Raw genomic sequence first — 16832 nt, 5'->3', positions numbered from 1 at the left:
CGTATATTTATTTATTTATTTATTTACCTATTTATTTATTTATTTATATTTATTCATCAACGCGCGATTAAGCGTGTAGGACGTGAATTTTGCAAATCGATTACATATGTACTTTGAAGAGATTCTCGCTGTATCGAGCACCGACATTTACGTTTCTTTTCCCATCTACTAATCACGTCGTCGGATTACTTTGAATAAACATGTATACGCGATTGTGAATGCAATAAAAAGGATTAATCGATTATTCATGCAATTCATTCTCGTTTTTCATTGCGTATCCCGTTCGCTTTTATAGACAGCGTTTCATTAGACAAAGTATTGTCGGAATATTATCAATTAATATTTTTGGAAACAAAGAGAGAAAGAAAAAGAGAGAGAGAAAAAGAAAATTTTATTTGTTTTGTAAATTTAATTCTTGAAGGATATTCTTTTAAGTATTATTACACAGAATGGTTTCGAAGAGTTGTGTCGTAAATTTTTAAATTATATCTACGTGGATTATTTACGTATTATCTATGTTATATTTACATGAATCTTTTTCATGTAGACAATGCAAGCAATGTAAATTATTATTAAATCGGATAACGCATAACAAAAAAAAGTAATTAAGTTATAAGACTATTAACATATCTGACTTTAGTATTAATAAAATAAAAAAAAAACATATTTATTAAAAATTAAAATATTAAATTTTTACTATTTCTGATGAAATCTAAATTTTCTATAATCCACTAATGACATAGATGTTTATACAGATGACACGTAAAGTTATAGTTTACATAATTTATATTGTGTGCACAAAATATAGATTATTTATATTTAGCGTAAACGCTTAAATCTAAAGTATATAAAAAAATAAATCTAAAAATAATTATATTAAATTAAAATAATTACGTAAGATTCTCAGGTTAATGAGATTGCAAAAAGTTTTTGCATTCTAACAATCAGCTTCAGCGTCCCAAATAATTATTTAGACAATCCAACGTAAATATTTTTAAATCTTTATTTAGCTAAATTTCTAAATGCTTCAGCAAAGCCTTTCTTTCGAATGTAGTATTAATTGGATTCGTCTTGTACCCCGCAAATCTACATTCCTTGAGATACGTTCAACCGAACCTGAATCGAATAAGGACCACTTAATTAATTTTGTTTTTTGACTATTGATGAAGACTCTATTTATAAAGATATAATAATATAAATTATGTGAGAATAAAATCTTTATTCCAATAATAACTCACAAAAATAAAATACATCTTCTATATAAGATATTATAAATAAAAAAATATTTTATTTTAATTCAGACATTAAGCCTTATTATATGCTTATAAAATTGAATAAAAAATAAAAAAAAAAATAATAAAAAAGCTAAATATTGTTTTCTAAATCAATTTAAAAATAATTATTAATCACAAAACAACATCCCTTAAGATTTATCTATAAAGATCACAATTATCTTTAATTTAATCTTTAATTAATCTTAATCTTTGAAAAGTTCTAGTCACTTGGTTGCAATTTTAGTTTTTCAAAAATTAAAAATAACGGTATTAAAAATCGTTATCTTCTGGTGTAAGTATTATAAATAACAATGATAATAACATCAATCATATAAATAAGCCTTATTAAATGAGTATATTGTTAAAAAAATAATACTAAATAAAAAGTATCGATCTACATACGTTTGGTATTATCTGTAGTTAGAAAACTGAATAAAATTATAATATGTTATAAAAACGTCATATAATGTATATTACATTACTACAATAAACATTGCAGCAAATTTTTATAAAAATAGTTCATACACTTATACAAACGTTACAAAAACGTTTATTAAATGTTTTTAACACCTATATTTTAAAATTTTAACATCTAGTTTAAAATATCGATTTTGTACGAGACATTTCGTCATTTGTCATCGACAGTTCGACATTTTGTCGATTTAATAAATATTAAAAACGTTTATTTATCGTTTTTATGTCACAAAAACAAAACAGTTAAACGTTTTTCAAACATTCATTAAACGTAAATAATTTGCTTAAGTTATAATCATATTTGTAATATCCATTATTTTTTTATATATACATATGTATTAAACGTAAACCGGTGTGCATTTATGTCCAATAAATAAATAAATAGATAAATAAATTATTAAATACATATAAATGTATATATGTATTTATTTATTCATTGAACATAAACGCACACCGATATTTATATTCTTTTTTCATCGCACTAAACACATCGTCGGATTGCTTTATAAACCTTACAAACATTTAGAAAAGAAGATGATATTGTGGACCTTATAGATATTAGAAGCACCTGTATTTTCTTCACTATTAAATGACGAATTGCTAATAATTACTCATGAAATCTTTTATTCAGTAGCCTGCCGTTAAGTAATGACACTAATATGCCAATACAAAATAGATGACAATTATTACAAGACATTTTTACTTTCGAGCATTACAAAATAACTATTTCAAAATAAATTTATTAATTAATTACTTCCTTATTATTTTAAAGTTGAGCAATTATTATCACACGAATGTATGCTCACTCAAGTGTGATTTGATTTTTTATTCGGCTATACATATTTCAAGTTATGCAAAATTGTTCAATAACGTTCAATAAACATTTTGTTAATTTGGGCATAGAAATGTGTTGGTAATATGGACACTATGGGTAAGATTTGTATATCGAAATAATTCTTCAATAAATTGATTGTTAAACAAGGATAAAATAATATCTCTAATGTTTCTGAACGCAAGAAAATTTTAAACCGTGAAAAATTAACAATACATAATTAACATAAATAACAAAATCTTTTTTAAACAAAACTAATTTTCAAATTTATTTCGTGATGACTCATATTACCACACCATCTTCTGTTCCTCTTCAACTCATTACGCTATGTTGTTATATTTTTCTAAATAATATTCAATGTAATAAATATTTCATAACTTTCAGTGCAGAATGTATATTAAACATTTTGATGAATATAATCGTTAAGTTTCAATATAAAATATTGATTATTAACAAAGTTAGTAAATAAAATACAAATGAGTGCCCATAACACCACCTTCTTCTCTATATGATTGAGAATACAATAAAAAGAATTAATAGATTATTCTCGTTTTTCTTTACACATTCCGTTCACAGTTTCATTGCTAGTGTTCCGTAGACGTAGAGTCTCGGCATTACCGATCGCCTCGCTTCAACTGTGAAGAGGCGCAATGAGAGAGAGTGAGAGGCATCGGATCGGAAATGCTGGTGAAATTAAGTCATCGAATTCACGAAAAATTAGATTATAACTCCCTCTGCAAAGACACAGCGGAATTACACCCTTTCTGTCGGTAAATAATGTACATGGAACTTCTCTTTCGCGTATGTCATACGCAATTGCATTATTACATGTCGTCATTGTATGTTGGTCAATCGTAAATTTTTTTTTTTAATGCTAAAAGAACGAAGACTGGACTTTGATCAAATAATTTTAATATAAATCTATACGGCGCTCGAGATAAAAATATCCACTGAAGATAGATAAACTTTTAAGAACATTTTTTATGCGGAAGGGAAACGTACATCATACGCGACGGTTTCATTTGAAATATTAATAAAGAAAATATTTTTCGGTTCATGAATGTTTTGTGCTGATCGAGAATTATGGAAATAACTTTATTTAGCAAAACAAAACTTCGTAACCTATCGGGGAGGAACCGTCGGGCCAATTATACTTCGTACTACTTGTTACGCGGGAAGGGGCAACAACACGTGATTCAACGTGGCGCAATTAATATCTTTATTATTAAACGAAAGATTAATTTCTATCATCTCGCAAGAAGCGATGGTTCGAGCAAAAATTACGATTCACTTGAAAATTCGGTCATTCCACTCGGATCAATGTCGAGGTGCTTCTGCTCACTTGAGCAAAAGAGAGATTTAACTTGTAAACAGGAAACGGTAATGCAATCGTAATGATATGAATGAATCTACATTGGACAAAATGTTTTGATGGTAGACTCTGTTTTGGACACAATAAACAGAACTTCTGTTTATCCCTAGTGGAAAGATTTTACTATTGTAATAAGTAGCTTTGAAATATTACTGAAAATCACATAGAAAAATCTCTTTTAATTGATTATTTTCAATATCATTTCATTAAAATTTTAATAACAATTGAAGATATAAGATACAAGACATTAAGAGTATAAAAAATGAAAGTTTAAAACAAAAATCAATGAACGCAATAAGTTTAATAAAATTATTCACCAGACTATTTATTAAACCTTGCGAAATTGATAAGAAATGATATTAAAAATTTTTACTGAAAAATTGTCATTTCTTTTAATTGTGATAAGTTCGTAAAAAAAAAAAATCGTAAGTCTTCTTGGATTCATTATAAAGGGCAAAATTTCTACGTTTGATATATTATATATATATATATATATATTATATATATATATATTATAATTATTTGTATGTATGTATATATATATATATATATATATATAAACACTGAAATATATCCAGCAATTCAATACAATTGCTGTTACAAACCTAACCCCAGCAAGAAACGATAATGGAATCGATGTCAATTCGATATCGATTCTACATTGAAATTATCAAGTTGAAATCATTTCGATATCGAGTCGATAGATCATTTCTCACTGTGAACGTTGTTACGAGTAATCGGTAATAAATACAATGCTTTTCAATAGATGTAATTAATTAATCCGGACACTAATAGCCATCAACTATTATTTACTATTACATTTACTTTGCTCTATTCTATGACTACATTGAAGAGGAGCCACGCCGAAGATCAAAACATTTATACAACTGTTATCTAATATCAATATTAGCAAATTGTAATATAAACAGACTATTTGTGTCCGTATTAATTAAATGTATTAATGATCATTGTCGTATTTATTATCGATCGCTCGTATAACTGCGTTAAGATTGTAACGATAAGTGTTTAATATTAATTTATTCTTACAACCGCATTTAATAATTAATTATTGATTAATTATTGATATTCAATAATATTTCAGTAATTTTCATTTTTCGTTTCAACGACTTCAATGATTTATTTCCATCAGAAATTTTGATTGAACAATATTTTACAGCCAGAATGATTTGATAGACTTAAAAATAACAGTTTGATTAGCATTTTTCAGTTTGAATCTATAAAACTTCTACCCAACGAGAAATGACCTATCGAATCGAAGTCGAAATCGAATCGATATCGAAATATCAATTTCATGACTTCGACATCGAATCCATTATATATTTCTCGTTAGATAATAATATTCGTTAGACTTTTTTATTTAAAAAAAAGTTATATTGAAAAAAGAAATTAAATAAATTAAAGTCAATTGAATTTCAATCACGCTATTAAGAGTCGATCGTGTTCAATACATATAATTAATATTATTGATTTAAATTCATAAGAGTAATTCTTTAAATTACTGTACGTATGATTTAAATAAATTTGATATCATCAACAAGAAATTCTGGAGACATATTTAGCAGAAAGTAATTTAATCGTGCTGGTGATTTCTAGAAGAATTTTGATTCGTGCGATTTCCAATGGTAATACCGGTTGAATCCACCAGATTCCCAATTTGTGCAACCAAATGACTTTTTCCAATAGCAGAGCGATTCCCGATCGCTAACCAGACCGTGAGCGAGATGCAACCACTAAAACCGCGGCGTGATCTTGACTTTCAGTTAACGCTCAACGCGACATGTTGTCATGCGATGTTTATCTGGTAGATACAAAGTTATTTGACAACTTTTGCGTGGGCGATGATGCGCGTTTCGCAACGGAGGAATCATCCGACGTATCATATCCAACAATATTACGTTTCACCAAAACGCATGTTTGATCGTCGCGCCTCCAATGACCGCGCGCAATCAATTTTTTTTTCTTTTCTGATGGTGGATTCGTTGATGATCAACATAAACGTCCGCCCGATGTCGTTTCGTTGTCGTCTTCGTCATTGCCTCGAATCAATGAAGTTTATCGTAATGAGTTATGAAATTCATACGTATCTTGTTGCACGCCCCTTTCCTTTTCGTTTCTTTTTCATTTTTTTTTAAACGTGTTAGGCAAGAATATCAATCGTTTCTGTTGATGTTGTGAGGCTGCAAGTTTCATCACTTTACCCTAACATTATTCTCAGCACGAATTATTGCATGAAAAAAATGATTTTATTCGAGTATCTAAATATTCAGCTGAATACATGAGCAATGCTACAAAAAGTTTTGACATTCTAGCAATTCAGTTTGAGAGTCCAACATAAATATTATGATAGCCTAACAAAATTATTTTCGGATCCCACAGCAAACGAAAATGAAATGGATAGAAATCAATTCATTTTGACATTTTCAAATTCGCGCTTCGGATTTTTCGAATCCATTTGAATCCAAAAACAATATAAATTCAACATGATAAATAGTTCATTTCGTATTTCAATTCATTTGAATAAAAAAAAAACATAATATAATAGAGACATGAATCCATCCAAATTCAAAATAATGAATAACTCATTTCGTATTTCAATTCATTTAAATAAAAAAATTGTATAATGAGGACATAAATCCATCGAAATTCAAAATAGAAATCAATTTATTTTAACATTTTCAAATTCGCGCTTCAGATTTTTCTAATCCATTTAAATCCAAAAATAATACGAATTTAACATGATAAATAGCTCATTTCATATTTCAATTCATTTGAATCCAAAAATAATATAATAGAGACATGAATTCACTCGAATTCAAAATAATAAACAGCGCATATCGCGTTTCAATCCATTTATGTCTATTTGAGTCTAAAAATACTCGACTCTAAAGCGCGAACTCAGATAAATTAAAGTGAATTGCAATTTTCAATTCACTTGAATTTATTTTTGTTTGTTGGTTGCGTATTCAACTAAATTTTTAGATTCTTTAGCAAAACCTCGTTTTCTTTTCGTGTGTGACGGGAAACAAATATGTTGGTCAAAAACCTTTCAATTTTGAACATACGTTGCCTTGAGTCTCACTCGAAGAGAAGAAAATGCCGAGTCAACAGAAAATTATAGATATGTATCATCGTTAGGCGCATAATGTTCTAAAGTTCGTCGCGCATCATACTTGCTTCCGCATTACGCGTCGCGCGATAAAGTTTAGCGATTGAAATATAATAAGAGATTAATGCCGGAAGTAAGAAGTAAAAATGCTGGGAGTCGTAACGCTCAGCGTGGCAGTAGAGTGATTTCGTAATGGTAAGCGACTCATCTAATGGCGTCTAATTGATGTATAGCGAAAGTCCGTGATTGGAGCAAAAATTCAAGAGCGGCGTCTAAACACATTAACGGGATTTCATAATATTGCAATATAGACTGACAGAGAAATATTGACATTGTATCCGCGTTAAATGGCTCAATATTTACATTGAGAATTTGAATTGTAATTGTTAGCTTGAATTAAAATCGTTACTCAATAAAAAAAAAAAAAAAAATGTACGTACAATGAAAATATATTCTATGAATTTCTCGTAGAGTAAAACGCCACTCTAAAAGGGAGCCTGTACAAATTTTCATCGAGTGATTTGTTACTCTACACGAGATTTAAAGAATGAATATAATTATTTTGTCTACGGACAGAGAGATTGTGCAAGAGGAAAAAAAAATGTATCAGACGTATCTTATATAATTTTGTACGTTTTATAAATGATTATAACGTATCTTTTTATATATTAGATTATATTACGCGCAAGCTTTCTTTTATCAAGTAGAATTTTCTTACAATTTTAATTTGGAGCGGTCGTAAATCAATATAATCATAGGATATGGCACATAAATTACACTATCTATGCCCAATCAAAGTTTTATATCAAAATGAGGTCAAAAGTTCATTTTCTTGTGCTTCTACGAAATTACCAAAGTTGCGCTCGGTTTGCTTCTAAACGAGCATTTATGGCTGTTCCCGGATCCCTCGAACGCGGCCGAATCGTGCTACGTGGAACGTACGAGTACTTTGCACGTCTTGTGTACTTTGACTTCTCGTTTCGCAAAAAAACGAAAAAAAAATTCCCGTTGAATATGCGACGTAGCAGAGATGCGGGGGACGCGTCAGATCAGATCGAGCTGGAAAGTCCTCGGTTACTGCGCACACTTTCCGACGGAAACAAGGAAAATGCATTCCACATTCGTAGAATATATATAGGGCGTTTTACGATACACATGGCACTACAGCTAAAAGTTTTTATATTATGAAATGCATTGTGCACAAAAAAAAATTCGTTGTAAAAATAAAAAAAAAGAGAGAAAGAGAGAAAGAGAGATAAAGAACGAGAGACGTCGGAAGCGCATCTCTCAACGCGGCTCTCCTTGGAATCTTTCTCTCGCACTAAAAATCGTCATTGTTAGCAACAATTTGGAGAACGTATCGGCGACGAATTAACGGTGAATTTTCGCCGCGTAGCGAATCCTGCTCACGGCGGAATCCTTCGGAAGTCACCGGTGTGGTTCTCGCGCATCTGGAATAATTCGGTTCGATGCAATTTGACGAGAAGCGAGATCGAAAGGCGCGGGTGCAAAAGCGTCGGTGCCTCGCACGGTGTGTGGAGGGGGACGCGAAGGATCCCTACGTATATATGCGTTGACGTTCGCCACTCTGACTTAATAGTTTACACACAACGAACCAGGGAACTTTTTGAAGATCTCGTGTTTAATCTCGTTCAAGCTCGCCGGAGAAACGCCTTTCTCTCTTCCTTCCCCGCGCAATCGAGCGCCAAGCGAGATTTCACTTCTCCTCGTGTGACCGAAAGTATAGTACCAGCGCTCGGAAATGGGACACCCGTCGGTGGTGACCTGCATCTTCATGGCGCTCGCGCTACCGAGCCTCATCTGCGGACGTCCTGCGACGACCGACGACGGCGGGTAATTATTATTATTTGTCTTCCCTCCCCCCTCCCTCATTTTCACTCGTGCGAAGGTGCATTGAAAGAAAAAAAAAAGTTGTTAATTTGACTAAATTTGTCAACTTGATTGAATTTCGTCAGTTTAAACGTCTGCGCATTTAGATTAAATATATATGTAGTGGAATTAAATACGTAAACGCTTGAACTGAAATTCAATAGTTGAATTGAAAAAGTTTAATCGAGTTGATAACTTTTTTTCTCAGTGTGTGTCAATCGATCGCGTAGAAAAATCAGAAAATGAACGTTTAATTAACGCCACCTTTCTGTCGCGAGCCTTCCGTTCGATCTCTCTCGCTCTCCCCTGTAAAAAATTTTCTTACGTTCGTTGCATGCATGTTACATCAGAACAATATTATGAATATATTGAACATTGTTGCATCATGCTGATGACATAATATATTGGCCCTTTTCGGATATATAAATACATACCAAACGATCGTTTCGTAATCGTGAGAGACGTATCCGATAATTCGTACGCCTTTTTTCTTTTTCTTTTTCTTTTTTTAAATAAAAGGCACTTCCGGGTTTCTATCTCACTCGCTATCTCATTTTTCTTTTTTCTATTTTGTAATAGGTCATTCTTGAACACGCTGGAGTCACGTGCCTCGAAGCCTGCAGAAAATTTTTCAGAACCTAAAGCGATCTCGTCGCTCATTTCGCAGGAAGATCTGCCGATTCTGACCAAATCGTGAGTTAACTCGAATCGAATTTTGATTTTTATTCTTTTTTTTTCCAATCGCGACGAAACCGCGACTTAACCGACTGCGTGTTCGCAGACGACAAAGACGATTGTCGGATCAGAGGCGAGCCGAGCTGGAGACGCTTGTGACTTTGTCGAAAATCAATGGCAAGCGGTCGCTGAACATAACGCGATCATACGGATACCTGGATCCAGTGAGAATGTAAGAATTTAATTTTAAAAAATCACACATAATTCATATAATAGGAAGAGAAAAAAAAGGACAAAGAATAATGAAAATGATAATGATAACAGCACATTTATGACATAATTGTATCCCTCCATGATCCCATTCTTTCGCTGCTTTTTCTAATCCAACCGGATCACTGAAGATATCTGATAGTGTTTTTGAAAAAGTGTTTGGCCTCTAATTTAGAAAAGAATCTAATACACTCTTTCGACATTCTAGAATACGGTTTTACCATTATTTGACCTGAAAAGTTTTTTCACTTTTTTTCGTACATATCCGAATTTGAGGCAAGATAATTCAAAATTGAAAATTCTCTTGTTGGATCGCGAAAGGATGTTTATGATCTTTAATAATGTATACTTTCTATTCTTGTAAAGTGATCTTTAAAAAGTTGAAAATTTAACTTGTACAATTTTTCGAATGACTTGTCATTCTGATAATATTCAAAATTCATTCTTAGAATGAAAATTGAGCTTCTACAATTTTTCGAGTAATTTCTGTCATTTGCAAAAGAGTCAACATTGACTGCTGTAGCGTAAAAATTAAGCTTGCGCAATTTTTCGATTGATTTTTGTCATTTTAAAAAAAGTCTAAATTCGCTTCAGATCTAGCTCGCGCAATTTTTCCGAGAGATTTTTCTATGCCACGAGATTTAGAGAGTATATAATTTTATACATTTTTACTCCGTAATTTATGTAATGTTCACGTTTTATAATTTCATTTAATAAGCTGCACGTGACCATTTCTTGAATTTGTGTGTAAATAATCGATGACGTTACAGCGGCCGGCGAAGGCGGTTCGCGGTGGACCAGGCTGCTACCGAATTGGTGCCTATCAAAGAGAAACACATCGGGGATCCCGCGTACCCGCTAATTAGGTAAGCGTTTCATCATCGATTTATTTATTGTGGATTCGCACGAGAACTTCTCTCGCAGAGAGACCGCGAATCTTCGTCGTATATAATCGCGCCGGCGACAAAAATCGGCGAAAGAATGCGAAAAATCAAGGACGTGTCGGCGAAGATCATCGTCGTCTTTTTGCGGTGCGCGCGCGGCGTTTGCGGCGCGCGACGTTTTTCGCATGCGTAAATCGCGCTTCGATAAGTACGCAATTGCGTAGGTCGTAAATTCGAAAGAGTCGTTAATGTTAAACACAGAGCCACGCTCCGAGAATGACGCAAGGCTATCGCTGTATCAGCGATGATAAAGTCATCTCAGCCGTTTCACGAACGTCGATTCACGAGCGGTGGCGGCGCAGGCGCCTCTGCCATCTCGTCTCTTATCGCCGCGCACGCGCGACATTTTGCAATCATTCCGATTTACATCAAAAGAAATAATCAGCTCCGCTGATTACGTCCTAGAATGAGAGAGAGAGAGAGAGAGAGAGAGAGAGAGAGAGAGAGAGAGAGAGAGGAGATTACAACTTTTATTTTATATTAATAATTTTTAGTGCATGTTGCAAAACTTATTAAGTCCAATCGTGAAAGATTAATTCCTATCATTAAACGAATAATTATGCCAATTCGTTTCCATTGAATGTTACATCTTAACGTTAACTTATCATATTTTACTTTCAGCTGATTTGAGACCGCCTAATCATCCGACGAATGAAAGCGTGCGTTTATCACGAGGGATGAGCCTGAACACAAAAAGGAAACATTCTTTGACACATTCCATTGTTTCACGGAACAAGCACTTAGGAGTTAGCGAAATCACGAAACGCAGATTATTTCATACGACCGACATGGTGGCGGGAGATGGGGGATGCATGAAGAACATTATAAATTCCTTAGATTCAGATATCCTAGTGAAACTTTTTCATAAAATCTTTCAAATAAGCTTTCAAAATTTCTGTGTGAAAAATGTTTTTTCTAGAATTCTTTATATATACAGAATGATTATTAATGAATGTCCCCACTTTTTACCATAGGAGCACGCATTTGTAATTTCTAATATAATATGTTAAAAATACATATCCGTCGGTAAATCAGGCTCCTATGGTACAAAGTGGGAACATTCATTAATAATCACCCTGCACGAATTCTAAAATATTTTAAGATTTCTTATTCTATAATTTCCGAAAAAACTTGTAACATTTTAAGAAGTTTAAAATAAAGTTTTTTTTTTCACAAATCTTCATAAATTTAAAATATGAAGAATTTAGAAGAAATATTGTATCAGCATTTTTTTCACTAGGGTATTTTTCTATCAATGTTATATAATTTGACAAAAAAAATATATATATACATATATGTTCTTGTATACGTATAAGGCGTGTACACAATAGATATAAAAGAATTTTAATTCTTTCATAACCCCGACAGCAAGAAAGAAAAAATTGGTAGATTATTTATTGATAGATTATTTATTTATTTATTTATAGATGAATTTTTTTTAAATAAAAGTTGATTGTAAAACACAAATTCTTTCATTTTCTATCCTAACAATCTCATGTTACACCATCATAATTATTGCATTTCTATACATAATTTTTTTTTAATTATACTGCAATATTACTACGTGATTAAGATTTTATAATCTCATGTCTTTACATATCGTCGAAATATTGTACTGTAATTTGCACGGTTTTGCAAAAACTTTTAAAGTTGTGTGATAAAATATGTTCAAAGAAAGTGATAGAGCTAATTAAAAGCATAGAAAATTTAGGTCAAAATACTTAAAATATCTATTATTATGATCATAGATTCATTAATATCTCGCTCAAAAATCAAAGAAGAATCGATCTATTAAAACAAATCCAGCAAATGGCCTAAATTTTAGTGGATCTAAGATTTCCATTTGTCAAGAGGAAACTTTGTAACTTTCCGGTAGTCGCTAATCACGTGCAAAGTCAGTGAAACAAACGGAAACTCTTATTGTTAGATACAGCTTGTGCTATAAATCATGTAGGGTTAGCGGTTTTTCCGTCTGCTCTCATTCCCTCGTCTTCTAGCGAGTGAATCACTATCCCACACTATCCTTCCACAATCCGACAGTATCCAATGCTCTCTCTCTCTCTCTCTTTCTCTCTCTCTCTCTGTCTCTTCACATCTCATCAAGCTCAACTACCGGAACACCTTCAATCTCAAAAGCATACCCCTCTAGATTTTCTCATTTGCTTTCCTCTTTCGCTATTTACGAACTGTACTATTTGTTGGTTTCCACGTCGAAGGAGCGAATGTATTTACCTCTTCCGCTTTTTCCATTATTTCTACATCGTTTAATTAAGAAATAATTAAGAAATTTTTTATATCCACACCCTTTCTGCAAAACAATGAGCTCTAGTTCGCCAATTTCGATATACAATTCTTACAATCTGCTATATTTTATATTTAAATTCAAAAACATTAATGACGGAAAATGTTGATTACAAATTTCATAATTATATAATTCATCTAATTTCCTAATTTATCTAATTTCATAATTCATCCAAAAATATTTCTATGGATTTGTTGCAAAAATTTAATCATAATTTATCTATACCGCACAAAATATTTTAACAATATTTACAATATTTCTGTAACATTATTAAAATATTACAATATTGTAAAGATGTGCGAATCAAGCATTTATAAGATTATCGATATATCGAATCGAATCAAATCTTTCATGACACGTTCAAAACCAAATTGAATCGAATCGAATCGAATCAAATCGAATCGAATTGAATCTCTTTGATTCGAATGCAAATCAAATTCGAATCAAATTTTCTCAGATTTACATTATACACTAATTTATAATTGTAATAAAGTATTTTCAATGACGTTACAAATCTTTTCAACAAATTCTTTTAATCAGAAAGAATTTATAAATTATCATCTATTATATTTACAGAGTTAACTAGTCACTAATTAAAAAGTTAAAAGTTAAATAATAAAGTTAAAAAGTTAATAACTTTTAAATAAATTTTAATCTTAAATGAATTATTACCTAATTTTTTTAAATACATAAACTTTAACTTTTTTCCTAATTTAAAAATTTACTTGTACAAAAGACAAAAAATATCTAAAAAAATATATTTCCACATAAAAAAAAATATTTTTTTGTTATTTTATATGCGCTTGTATACAAAATGAAAGAATCTAGTAAAAAAAAAACATAGCTTTGTGAAGCGCTTCTGTGAAGCGTCCAGCAAACAAAAATAAATTTAAATTTATTGAAAATTGAAATAAGAAATGAGTTAGATATCATGTTAAATTCGAATGTTATATTATATTATAAACATTCGAATTCAACATGATGAATAGCTCATTTCTTATTTCAATTTTCAATTCATTTAAATTTATTTTCGTTTGCTGGACTGGAGATTAATCGTTCATATTATATTTTTGTGAATTAATTTGTTTATAACTTTTCTTCAAGTGTAATGTTTGTTGTAAAATTATCTGATTAAAGCAATTTTTTAGTGTAATAGGTACTTTGAGCAAAAACCTCGTTGACAACCGCTGCATCGAGCATGTGCAGCTGTCTGCTAACTTCATCAATGAGTTACCAACTAAACCTGTCATACCGACAAAATGTAACGAAATAAGCTCCGTGGCTACATGCACATGCTGTAACCATGTGCGCACGTGAGAAGTGCGCGAATTTGAAACATGTGTTTACATATAATGTAAACCATTATCATCCGTAAACCTATTTTGTAACTCATCGACAGTTAGGTAACGTTACAGTGTACATATCGTCGTAAATATTGTGTATAGTAAAAAAGTTACGTAACAACACTATAACAATGCCGAATAGTCATTATAAGTTATAGAATAAGCCTACTGATGATTTCAATAATAAATCAGCACGATAATTAAAATTAGCAAATGATTTGTGGAGAGAACATGACAATTATAAACTTCATTTCAGAGTAAACACATGAGCGGGGGAGAGGGGGGAGGGAGGAGTATAAAGTGAACCTTGCTTCGCGTATTGAATATGTTCGAATCCACTACCCTATACAGTAAAAAATACAATGTCCCAGAAAGTCCACTCTAAATTTTTAGTTAAAATAACTCGAAAGTTAAGTTAAAATAAGAGTTATTTTAACTTAACTTTCGAGTTATTTTAACTTAAAATTTAGAGTGGACTTTCTGGGACATACAAAAGTGTTAAATTAGCATTTTCTTTTTTACTGTGTACGCATATGTGTATATTACTACTTTTTATATTATATTGATAGGTCCATGTAATTATATGTTATTATTAATTATAGATTTTCAGTACTGTCAGTATATCACAGCATGCAAGGGGCATGTTTACATCGCTACGTTGATATGACAGATATCCTAATCTAAATTGTCGTCAATTTTAACGATTAATATTTTAATTTGCAGGGTAGAGCGATGCTTTTCTCTACCAGACTCTTCCGTTTTGTATAAAATGCGTCGATTAAGTCTAAATTTATCAGTATTGGTGCAAAGGTTAGCTTAATTGAATAAATATACCGAATATTCTAATTTTTTAAAAATTATGACATTCAAATTAATATAATAAATGAAAATCATCAAATCGACATCCCGCTTTATTTATGGATAATATTTCTTAAACAAATGCAGAAAATAAAACTTTTTAAAAATATGTTAATATTCAAAGACATTTAGAAAGTGTCTTTTACCAGATGGTATAGCAATTTTTATAATACTGTTTCGTATTTTGTAATAATCAAGTTTTTGCAATATAACCGAAAAAGAACGTCTAAAAAATTGAGTGCTAAAATTGGTACACGAAAAATTAACGTATTTTTTAGCGATTTATATACGTATACACACACCTTACCATGTGATTACATGTATGTTGTTCTGCATGCTAATGGTTTTGTTTTCTTTTTAGTAGGCAAACCTATTTTTCGGTCACCAACCCAAATACAGCGCGGGAGCGATATTCAAGGTTAAGGTTACTATAGAGAGGGTTACTAGACGTAAGGTCTGTTCTCATGGAAAATTGGACCGGTTTACACGGCACAGCAATTTTATGTTTCAAACCACATAATGAGGGAAATATAAAAGAAAAATATTAGTTTTAAAAAGTTGCAAACATGTAAATTGATCTAATTATTATCAATAATACACTAAACCTGGTCTGCCACAGCGCATCATATATGGGACATCTTTTTTATCTTCTTTTTTAAATTATATCATTTATATTATTTATTAATACTAGTTTTTGTTGTTTAGATTATCTACCATCTTGACTCTCCAATAGTCATTTGTTTAACATTGTTAATGTTTTCGTTGTTATAAACAAAGTAATACCCAAATAATACCACATTTTTTTATATTAAAGTTGTACAATAGTAAACAGCAGAATAATTGCAACACTTTTTTCAATAGGTTTAGGAGCTTTTATAGAACAAAGTTGCTTGCATTCGCGCATAATGTAATTGATCAATTAATAAATTAAAAAACTCGCTCATAATTAATTTTGTAGATTTAAACAATTTATTGTACGTTTACTGTTCGATGAGCAAAGTTGTGTTCCAAAATCCATTGAAAAAAAGTATTGCAATTATTGTTTACTACTCTAAGAAAAAATTTTTTATATATAATTATACATATATAAATGGATATATAATTATATATATAAATATTTTTTCTTGGGTTATATACATATGTCCATATGTAATTATATACATAATTATACATTATATATACTATATATATATATATATATATATATATATATAACTACAAAATGTGAGTAAAATAATGCTAATTAAACATTTGATTAATACCAAAAAATAATTTTACTCTTCTGTATATTTAGCAAGTATTATTAAATTTAGTAATATTTACAAAATATTTAGAAAAGTAAAATTTTTGATTATATTAATTAAATATTTAATTATTTCATTTTATTTCATCCATCATTGGGCAGCTATCATCAAACTCTTTTTCAGTGTTTCTCTCCTCAATCCTCCACAAAACATTTGCACAATATTGA

General features: G+C 30.8%; 2 protein-coding genes across 3 annotated transcripts in view; one reads left to right on the top strand and one right to left on the bottom strand.

Annotated features, from left to right (window-relative positions):
- Positions 1–16832, bottom strand: part of LOC105200655 (putative fatty acyl-CoA reductase CG5065) — a 104725-nt gene that overhangs the window by 83597 nt on the left and 4296 nt on the right. The gene's annotated exons all lie outside the window — the stretch shown is intronic.
- Positions 8532–16331, top strand: LOC105200653. 2 transcript variants are annotated; one of them, XM_026137105.2, is made up of 5 exons: positions 8532–8933; positions 9549–9662; positions 9751–9876; positions 10685–10780; positions 15723–16331. In XM_026137105.2, the coding sequence occupies exons 1-5, from the start codon at positions 8842–8844 to the stop codon at positions 15793–15795; spliced, it is 501 nt and encodes a 166-aa protein (XP_025992890.1). In that variant the 5' UTR covers positions 8532–8841; the 3' UTR covers positions 15796–16331. The 2 variants fall into 2 exon arrangements, with proteins under 2 accessions (XP_025992890.1, XP_011166597.1); XM_011168295.3 differs by lacking the exon at positions 15723–16331 and adding an exon at positions 11480–11835 and having other exon boundaries at positions 8578–8933.

Source organism: Solenopsis invicta, chromosome 15, assembly GCF_016802725.1.
Source record: "Solenopsis invicta isolate M01_SB chromosome 15, UNIL_Sinv_3.0, whole genome shotgun sequence".
Lineage (NCBI taxonomy): Eukaryota > Metazoa > Arthropoda > Insecta > Hymenoptera > Formicidae > Solenopsis > Solenopsis invicta.
The sequence above is the reverse complement of the archived record's forward strand: the minus strand, read 5'-3'. Positions and strand labels throughout refer to the sequence as shown.